Source organism: Molothrus ater, chromosome 22, assembly GCF_012460135.2.
Source record: "Molothrus ater isolate BHLD 08-10-18 breed brown headed cowbird chromosome 22, BPBGC_Mater_1.1, whole genome shotgun sequence".
NCBI classification, from domain to species: domain Eukaryota; kingdom Metazoa; phylum Chordata; class Aves; order Passeriformes; family Icteridae; genus Molothrus; species Molothrus ater.
Genome location: NC_050499.2, coordinates 5,285,394 through 5,295,799, shown reverse-complemented (window position 1 = coordinate 5,295,799; position 10,406 = coordinate 5,285,394). Strand labels below are relative to the sequence as shown.

At 51.0% G+C, this 10,406-nt stretch overlaps 1 protein-coding gene across 2 annotated transcripts; it reads left to right on the top strand.

Annotated features, from left to right (window-relative positions):
* The first annotated feature begins 4,858 nt into the window (after positions 1-4,858).
* Positions 4,859-9,420, top strand: SC5D (sterol-C5-desaturase). 2 transcript variants are annotated; one of them, XM_036397611.2, is made up of 5 exons: positions 4,859-4,935; positions 5,495-5,712; positions 6,677-6,809; positions 7,234-7,334; positions 8,202-9,420. In XM_036397611.2, exons 2-5 carry the CDS (start codon positions 5,503-5,505, stop codon positions 8,664-8,666), a joined length of 909 nt encoding a protein of 302 aa, XP_036253504.1. In that variant the 5' UTR covers positions 4,859-4,935; positions 5,495-5,502; the 3' UTR covers positions 8,667-9,420. The 2 variants fall into 2 exon arrangements, with proteins under 2 accessions (XP_036253504.1, XP_036253505.1); XM_036397612.2 differs by lacking the exon at positions 4,859-4,935 and adding an exon at positions 5,216-5,295.
* The last annotated feature ends 986 nt before the right edge of the window (positions 9,421-10,406 follow it).

Below are 10,406 nucleotides of genomic sequence, written 5' to 3'. Positions count from 1 at the left end.
CGAGACAAGAGGTGGGTAACAGAATGTCATGGACTCTGCTCTGCTAGTTCTCTGCCTCTCAGCCCCCTCTCTGTGCCCTCTGTGTGTGTGTTAGCTCTGAATTCTCTCCTTCACCCCTCTTTGCTCCCTGTGACTGCCTCTCTACTCTCTGCTGCCTCATTCCCCCCTCTCTGCTCCCTCTGTCCTCACTCTGCCCTCTCTCTGTGCTTCTTTGCCATCCCTCTCCTGTCCCTGCTCCCTGCTCCCTCTCAGTGTCACTCTCAGCTGGCTCCAGTGTCTCTTTGCCCTCTCTCTCCCATATTTGCCCTCAGCTCTCTCTGCCTCTGTGCCCTCTGCACCTCCCTCTTTGCTCTCCAGGTCTCCCATCTCCCTCTCCAGTCTCTCTTTGCCCCTGGCCATGTCTCCCACCCTTATCTCAGCATTAATTCCTGAACTGCTGAAGGATGGCAGCAGCGTGGCTGTGCTGCACCCCAGGGAGCTGCCTGGGGGCTCTGGGGGTGCTGTGGCTCTGGGGGACACCCAGAGGATGGAGAGGATCCCCCAGGCACTGGAGGGGCTGATGGTGCTGGTGGCCTTTGGTGGCTGAGCAGGTGAGTGAACAACACAATGGAGTGGTGGGGAGCACTGCGAGAGCTTGTGGGGATGTTAAATATTTCCTTTGGCTCTTAAAGGGTTTGGCAAATTGTCCAAAGAGTGATGGTGAGAGGAGAGCCTGAGTGTGGGGATCACACTGACCACAGTACTGACCACAGCACTGACCACGGCACTGACCACAGCACTGACCACAGAACTGACCACAGCACTGACCACAGGCCTGACCACAGAACTGACCACAGGCCTGACCACAGCACTGACCACAGCACTGACCACAGAACTGACCACAGGCCTGACCACAGAACTGACCACAGCACTGACCACAGCACTGACCACAGCACTTGCTGGGAAGGACGAGAGTTTGGCAAGAAAGTCCCACAGATTTGTGTGCTTGGCAGAAAGATTTTTGAATGTACAATCTGAAGAAGGAGTAGAGATGGAAGCAAGTTTTGATCTAGAAGAAAAGAATTGCTGAGCCAGTCTCACTGGATAACCAAGGAGGCAAAGGGTCTGGGAGTTAGAAGGGTTTTTATGGCTTAGAGCAAAGGATAAACCCACCCCAAACAAGAAGATGTTTTTGCCAAGCAGAAAGAGAGCACAGGCAAACAAGGCAGCAAATGTGGCAAGGAGAAAAAAGGTCTCAGAATTTTCCGCTGCAAGAAAACTGAAAACCAGCTTCTAGCTTCAGCTGTAATGTACTGACTTTTATTCCAGCTGCACATGGTTTTCTTTTGCAGACTCCTGGCTGATTTAGCCCAAATTTATTAAAGAGTGATTACCTACCTCTGTATTAATGATGATTAAAACCAAACCCTGGTTGAGTTATGCTGTTAATGGGGGTACTCCAATAAACTTGGTTTAAAGTTTCAAACACTGTTGGTGTCTTTTACATCCATCCAAGATCTGCAGCTTCAGAGGTGACAGAGTGGGGGGACAGAGGGAACAGATTGGGTGAGAAGAGGCAGAGCTGGAGAGCTCTGAGCTGCTCCAAATGCACAGGAATTTCACCAGCCCACATTCCAAGGGGGCACAGAAGGAGCTGTGGCACAGGGGAGGGCTGGGAGCTTTGTCAGGAATAACTCTGTTCACTCTAAGGAACCCAAATGAGCAAGAGAAACCCCAAATTATGCAGAACTGACATCAAGTAAGCCCCAGAAAGATGCAAAGTGACCCCAAAGTGTGTGGAGAGAGTGAGTTTGATCTCAAGAAACCCCGATGGCCTGAAGGAACCACAAGTTGTCATTTTTGCCCTCCAGTAATCCCAAAATGACCTAAAGAACCCCAAAAGTGACCTCAAGTAATCTCAAAGTCTTCTGGAGAGAGTTTGAACTCCAATAACCCCAATGACCCAGAGTAACCCCAATGACCTATAGTAACCCCAAATTTTAAGGATTGACCTCTAGTAACCCCAAGATGACCTCTAGTAACCCCAAAATGACCTGAAGTGACCTCAAAAGTGACCTAAAGTAACCCCAAAATTTTCAGGAGAGAGTGAGTTTGACCTCAAGTAACCCAATGACCTATAGTAACCCCAAATTTTAAGGATTGACCTCAAGTAACCCCAAAATGACCTCTAGTGACCCCAAAATGACCTGAAGTGACCCCAAAAGTGACCTAAAGTAACCCCAAAATTTTCAGGAGAGAGTGAGTTTGACCTCAAGTAACCCAAATGACCTCAAGTAACCTCAAATTTTAATTGTGGCCCTCTAGTAACCCACAAAATGGTGAAAGTAACCCCAAAGTGCTCCATAGAGAGTGAGTTTGACCTTAGGAAACCCAAGCAAATTAAAATTGGGGGTTACTAGAGGTCATTGGGGTTACTATAGGTCATTGGGGTTACTTGAGGTCAAACTTGCTCTCTCCTCAAAATTTTGGGGTTACTTTAGGTCACTTTTGGGGTCACTTCAGGTCATTTTGGGGGCACTAGAGGTCATTTTGGGGTTACTTGAGGTCAAAAACTAGAATTTGGGGTTACTATAGGTCATTGGGGTTACTTGAGGTCAAACTTGCTCGCTCCTGAAAATTTTGAGGTTACTTTAGGTCACTTTTGGGGTCACTAGAGGTCATTTTGGGGTTACCAGAGGTCATTGTGGGGTTACTTGAGGTCAAAAACTAAAATTTGGGGTTACTAGAGGTCATTTTGGGGTTACTTGAGGTCAAAAACTAAAATTTGAGGTTACTATAGGTCATTGGGGTTATTAGAGGTCAAAGTTGGTCTTTGCAGAAAACTTTGGGGTCATTTCAGGTCATTTTGGGGTTACTTGAGGTCAAAAACTAAAATTTGAGGTTACTATAGGTCATTGGGGTTATTAGAGGTCAAAGTTGGTCTTTGCAGAAAACTTTGGGGTCACTTCAGGTCATTTTGGGGTTACTTGAGGTCAAAAACTAAAATTTGGGGTTACTAGAGGTCATTTTGGGGTCACTTGAGGTCAAAAACTAAAATTTGGGGTTACTAGAGGTCATTTTGGGGTTACTTGAGGTCAAAATCTAAAATTTGGGGTTGCTATAGGTCATTGGGGTTACTTGAGGTGAAACTTGCTCTCTCCTGAAAATTTTGGGGTTACTTTAGGTCACTTTTGGGGTCACTAGAGGTCATTTTGGGGTTACTAGAGGTCAAAAACTAAAATTTGGGGTTACTAGAGGTCATTTTGGGGTTACTTGAGGTCAAAATCTAAAATTTGGGGTTACTATAGGTCATTGGGGTTACTTGAGGTCAAACTTGCTCTCTCCTGAAAATTTGGGGTTACTTTAGGTCACTTTTGGGGTCACTATAGGTCATTTTGGGGTTACTTGAGGTCAAAAACTAAAATTTGGGGTTACTAGAGGTCATTTTGGGGTTACTTGAGGTCAAAAACTAAAATTTGAGGTTACTATAGGTCATTGGGGTTACTTGAGGTCAAACTTGCTCTCTCCTGAAAATTTGGGGTTACTTTAGGTCACTTTTGGGGTCACTATAGGTCATTTTGGGGTTACTAGAGGTCATTTTGGGGTTACTAGAGGTCAATCCTTAAAATTTGGGGTTACTATAGGTCATTGGGGTTATTAGAGGTCAAAGTTGGTCATTTCAGGTCATTTTGGGGTTACTTCAGGACATTTTGGGGTTATGACCCCCATAAGAAACCCCAATTATTTGGTGGAAGCCACACTTGTACCAAACCAAAAAAAAGTCTCTAAGTTCTAATAAAAAGAGCAAACAGGGCTGATTTAAAATAATTTTTATTGAGAAATAATAATTATGCACAACTTTTTTCCCTGCTGAACCTGATGTTTAACTTAGACCAAATATTTCCCCCTGCTGAGGCCAAACCCATTTTATTTTAATGGCTGAAAAAAGACAATTCCAGAAGGAATGAAAGTTCTGCACAGCATTTCCTCATGGACCAATGATGGATTTAATTTTTTTCCCCTCCATCATCTTTCCATATCAATATCCTGCATTTGTCCCAGATGGACAAAGATGTGCATCAAACATGGAATTTTTTGGAGTCCCAAATATATCTATATCATCTATATCTATGTCTACATATATCATCTATATATGTGTAGCTATATAGATATACACACATATATATTTAGATAGATATAGATATATAGACATAGATATCTATTTATATATATATATTTATATATATAGATATCTATATATTTACATTTATATTTATATATATAGATATAGATAGATAGATAGATAGATAGCTATTTCTATATTTCTATATATATATTTCTATATTATATATATATAGATAGATATAGATATAGATAGATATAGATATAGATAGATAGACATAGATATCTAGATATCCATTTACATATATCTCTATATATCTATATTTCTATATAGATATCTATATATTTATATATATACATATCTAGATATACCTATAAATATATATGTATATATATAGATAGATATATATATAGCTATATACACATATACTTATATATAAGCACACATATATTTCTATATATATTTGGGAAATATATATATATATATATTGTTCACAACCGAGGGGACAGCAGGGAAGGGGCTCGGAGCGTGCAGAATTCCCCAAAATTCCCCAAATTTCTCCAAAATTCCCCCTCCGGCAGCGCTCCGCACGCCCCGCCCAGACCACGCCCCATCCCAGACCACGCCTACCACTAGGCCACGCCCTTGACCACGCCCCGAAACGCCCCAGCCAATGGCTACGCCCCCAGCCCATCACTCCGCCCCTTTCTGCGCACTGACGTCACCGCCCGAGGTGGCGCGAGCCCTTCCGCCGGTGACGTCACGTGGCGCTACCGCGCGCGGCCCCGCCCCCGCCCCGCCCCCGCCCCGCGCCGCTCCGGGACCCCGGGCAGGTAACGGGATGGGGGGTTCGGGATGGGGGTTCGGGATGGGGATTTGGGGTACCGGGATGGGGAGCACGGGCTGGGGGCACCGCCGGCACGGCCCCCGCGCTCCCCGCACGTCCGTCCCCGCCGCTGGCCGGGCCACTTGCGGCTCCCGGACACGGTGACGCCCCCTTGGCCGCCCACCCTGCCCGGGGAATCGCCCCGCAGGGCTCGGAACGGAGCCCCATGAGCTGCCCCCAAAGGGGATTCGCAGCCCAGAGCCACATCCCGCACCCCACAGCCACATGTCACCCGTCCCGCTGCCACCCACAGCCCGCTGTCCCCTGTCCTAAGTGCCCCCTCCCGCAGTCCAGCGCACAGAATTAGGCGAGTCCCCCACTCCTGCGTCTGCCCTGCTCCGCACCCACACCCTGCGTGTCCCAGATCTGCTCCCCCGTCCCGGCTGAGGCCATCCAGCCAGCCAGACAGCATGCCAACCCTGCCAACCCCTGCCCACATCCTGGCGGGCACCGATTTCCCGTGCTGGGCAGGGACACCTCGCTCACAGCGATCCCTTTTCCCGCAGGAGCCACCATGGATCTGGTCCTGGAAGCCGCGGACCGGCATCTCCTGACGCCCTACGTGTACCCGGCGGGGTGGCCCGAGGCCGAGCCGTGCCGACAGCTCCTCAGCCTTTTTGTCATCACCAACCTGGGCGCCCTCACTCTCTACCTGCTCTTCGGCACCTTCAGCTACTACTTCATCTTCGACCACGAGCTCAAGAAACATCCCCAGTTCCTGGAGGTGGGTGCTCCTTGCTGGCTGCTTGCCTGTGACCATGGTCACAGGGGTCTGAGGATGGGGGAAGCTCACTGTGATTGGTCATTAATTAGAAACAACCACATGAGACCAATCCCAGATCCACCTGTTGCATTCCACAGCAGCAGGTAATCGTTGTTTGCATATTGTTCCTGAGACTTCTCGGCTTCTCAGGAGGAAAAATCCTAAGAAAAAGATTTTTCATAAAAGATGCCTGTGACACTTGCCTATGCCCTGCGTGGCACTGGCCCCCTCGCCATCCCCTTGTCCATCCAAATGTCACCTGTCAGTGGTGTGGCACGGGGTGTCCCTGCTGTCACATCCACCCCTCTCCGCCTGCTCTTGCCCTCCATCATCCCTGTGCCACAACCCATTGACCCCAACACCCAGCTCGAGCACAGCTGTCCCCAAATCAGCAGCACCCTGTGTCCCACACCATGGCACAGATGCCACAACAAAGGGGTGGCCAAGATGCCAGCCCTCACAGCCTTATGAGGGGCACTGGGGCTCTCAGATGTGCCCTGTGCCCCCTGACCCCTCTTGCCACACCCCACAGAACCAGGCGAGCTGGGAAATGTCCCCTGACCCCTGTTGTCACACCCCACAGAACCAGGCGAGCTGGGAAATGTCCCCTGTGCCCCTGAATCCTCTTGCCGCACCTCACAGAGCCAGGTAGAAGTGTCCCCTGTGCCCCTGACCCTGTTGTCACACCCCACCTAGAACCAGGTGAGCTCAGAAATGTCCCCTGTGCCCCTTGACCCCTCTTACCACACCCCACAGAACCAGGTGAGCTCAGAAATGTCCCCTGTGCCCCTTGACCCCTCTTGCCACACCCCACAGAACCAGGAGATGTCCCCTGTGCCCCCTGACCCCTCTTGCCACACCCCACAGAACCAGGTGAGCTGGGAAATGTCCCCCGTGCCCCTGACCCTGTTGTCACACCCCACAGAACCAGGTGAGCCGGGAGATCTCCTACGCCCTGCGCTCCCTGCCCTGGATCAGTGTCCCCACTGTCGCCCTGTTCTTCGCCGAGGTGCGGGGCTACAGCAAACTCTACGACAACATCGAGGACTCCCCGTATGGTGAGTGACCTCCCTGCACCCCCTGCCACAGCAGGGGCCTCTCCCCACCTGGGTCACCTCACTCAGACCCCATTTCTCCTGATAACAGCCCCAGGAAATCCTCCTGGGTACCTGCCGTCCCTGCCTGTCAGCCAAAAGCCCAGGTTCTCTGTAGGGGAGGCACCCAGACACCCTCATTTAGGGTCGTGTCCCCCTGCTTGACACCCTCCACCCTCCACAAGAGATCCTGCCCTTCCCTGGCACGGCTCCCAGTGAAACAGCACCTGACTCACCTGCCCTGAGTCACATGGGACAGCCTGAGCCTGTCACCTCAGTGGGGCAGACTCTGACATGACTCACCTGTGTCTCCCACCACGAGGACCATTGTGGAGACCCTCACAGCCTCCTGATGTGCCACCTCTAACAGCCTTGTCCGTCCCCCCAGGCTGGTCTGGTGTCTTCCTCAGCATGCTGTCCTTCCTCTTCTTCACTGACATGGGCATCTACTGGATACACCGTGGTCTCCACCACAAGCTGTTCTATAAGGTATGGGACGGGACAGGGGGCTCTGGACAAGAGTCCTTGTCCTGCTCTGGTGACATTCCAAGCTCGGGTGGGAATGGCTGAACAAGGCTTCACCATGTGATGGTCATCAATACACTTTCAATTATCCTTCCTCTATATTTCCTAGTATCAAAACCAATAACCAACTGTCATCATCACTCCATAACCACCCCCAAACAAACATAGAATTAACCCCAGAACTGACCTCCCCCAAAAAACCAAACAAAAATACAAACCATGATGTGACCATGTTCACAGGGGTCTTAGGATGAGGGAAGAGAGGAGGATCTGACTCCATGTTTCAGAAGGCTTGATTTATTATTTTATGATATATATTATATTAAAACTATACTAAAAGAATAGAAGAAAGGATTTCCTCAGAAGGCTGGCTAAGAATAGAATAGGAAAGAATCAATAACAAAGGCTTGTGGCTCCGACTCTGTCTGAGCCAGCTGGGCTGTGATTGGCCATTAATCAGAAACAACCACATGAGGCCAATCCCAGATGCACCTGTTGCATTCCACAACAGCAGATAACCATTGTTTCCATTTTGTTCCTGAGGCCTCCTCAGCTTCTCAGGAGGAAAAATCCTAAGAAAAGGATTTTTCATAAAAGATGTCTGTGATACCATGGTCATAAATCATCAACCAATCACCCACCAAATTTTACGTTCTTGTAGCTTATAAAAAGCATGACACTGAAGATGTCAAGCTGGGAGCCCTTTAGGGCACATGTCCCCCTCTCAGTTTGGGTGGTGGTGGCTCAAACAGCATCCCCTGGGGCCATGAATCTGGCTCTGGGGACCCTCTAAAAGGTCCCACCGCGACTGACAGCCCCGTGTCCCCGCAGCGCTTCCACAAGCCCCACCACCTGTGGAAGATCGCCACGCCCTTCGCCAGCCACGCCTTCCACCCCGTGGATGGCTTCATGCAGAGCCTGCCCTACCACATCTACCCCTTCCTGTTCCCCCTGCACAAAGTCACCTACCTGGGCCTCTACATCTTCGTCAACGTCTGGACCATCTCCATCCACGACGGCGATTACCGCGTGCCGCGGCTGCTGCGGCACATCATCAACGGCTCTGCCCACCACACCGACCACCACCTGTACTTTGACTACAACTACGGGCAGTACTTCACCCTCTGGGACAAGATTGGGGGTTCTTACAAGAGCCCCACGTCCTTTGAGGGCAAAGGCCCCCACGATTATTTGCGCAAGCTCCGAGAGAAAGATCCAGGAGCGTCCAACGGCATCGGGGCCTCCAAGAAAGACCCAGGAGCATCCAATGGCACCGTGGCCTCCAAGACTGAGTAGGCTTCCTCTGAGTGTGTCCCTCCTCTGGCTGGATCTTGTCCCATTCCTCACCAGCCACCCAAGACTGTTTCCCACGGACAAAGAGTCCCTGATGATGTGACCAGCACGGGGTGATTTTTGGTGAGCATCCGACCTGCCCCGCTCCCAAAACGGCAGCATCTGGCCTTGCTCCACACCACAGATCTGTCCTGGTTTTCCTACTGCTTCCCATCCCAGCTCCCTTTGGATCTCTGCTAAGGTCCCTGCGCTGCTTTAGTGCTGTGCTGATGCTTTGCAAGAAGAATAACATGGCACAAATAGAACAGTAACGTGGCACAAATTAACGTGGCTCGTGGCAGGGTCTTTGTTCCACTGCTGCGCCCCTTTGTTGGTGATTCATTGTTCCCATCATGGTGTTCATTGGGACAAGCTGTATTTTGGAAAAAAAGCCTACCTTTTGGAGGTGGTGTGGCTTCTTCTGATGGCTCCCTTGGTGGGACTTGTTGCACTCAACCTCCTTCCTCTTGCCCGGGGATGTCCCATGGAAGCATCATGCCTGTAGGACAGAAGCAGGCTTTGAGTCTTGTGGGTCTCTCTGAGAACACTGAGGGGGAAGAGAGAAGGCCCAGGCACCCAGATGTGAGGGGCAGGGGCTTCTCCTCACTCAAGGGTTCGTGGCCAGCTTCCCCCTTAAGGGCCTGTGTGTTTCCTGCTGAAATCTGGTCACCCCGCCTTTGGGGTGACCCGTGTTTAATAAATCTCAATTGCCAACTTGCCTGTTTGCTCCCTTCTCCTTGGCTCCTGGGGCAGCCTGTTTCTGCCCTACAGCACCCATGAGGGGCTTGGCACAGAGCTGTGCTGTGCTGGCAGCAAATTTGGGCCAAAACAGCAGAAGATGAGCAAAACACAGTCAGAGTGACCAGAGCCACCTCCAGTGGCCCAAACCTCCTTAGGTGTGACCGTGTCCCCGCACAGTGACACCTGTGCTTTCCCACTCCCTGCTCCCCCAGTTTCACCAGTCCCTGGAGCCCTTGCTGGGGATGGAGGCCCTTCTGGAGTCCCTTGCTGTGGTGACAGCCCCTCTGTGAGTCCCTTGCAGTGGTGACAGCCCCTCTGTGAGTCCCTTGCAGTGCTGACAGCCCCTCTGCTCCTCATCCAGCCTCAGCTGTCCCCAGGCCAAGGCCACACCAGCACACCTGTGGCACCTGGGAAGCACAAGGGACACCTGCCCCACGTCCTGCCAGCACAGTCTCACTCTGCCTTCACCTTTTCACCAGCCCAACCTGCTCTCCCCACGTGGACAGCACCCCTGACCCCTGTGTGCTGATTAACCTGGGGTCAAGGCACAGCCCAGATCAAACACGGTGACAACATCACAGGCCTTGGCCACCCTGATTCCCAACCCACTCTTGGAAAGGCCCCAGGGTTCTCATCACCACATCCTCCCACCTTAGCTGCGCTGGGCACCCCATCCTGGCAGCTTTGGGACAGACAGTGACCCTCACAGGGCACTACATCTTCATTCCCACACAACAAAACTCCCTCAGTGACTCTGCCCAGAGCCACGGTGACCTCCTGTCCTCCAGGGGGACATCACTCTGACTCAAGACCTCTAAAAGCCTTATTAGGAGGGTTTATAACTGTATTGACCCGATAACTGAAGTCCTGGGATGGAATTGCATCACTCTGTGCCCAGTGCACCCTCCCCCGGCCCTTCTGCCTGGCGCTGCCCCGGGGCGGATCTGCAGCCCCCGGGCACGG

Excerpts from the sequence above, each read along its gene's own strand:
- SC5D (XM_036397611.2), top strand. The coding sequence starts at position 5,503 with ATGGATCTGGTCCTGGAAGCCGCGGACCGGCATCTCCTGACGCCCTAC. Across the intron at positions 5,713-6,676 it reads AACATCCCCAGTTCCTGGAG|AACCAGGTGAGCCGGGAGAT; the intron begins GTGGGTGCTCCT and ends CACACCCCACAG. Across the intron at positions 7,335-8,201 it reads ACCACAAGCTGTTCTATAAG|CGCTTCCACAAGCCCCACCA; the intron begins GTATGGGACGGG and ends GTGTCCCCGCAG.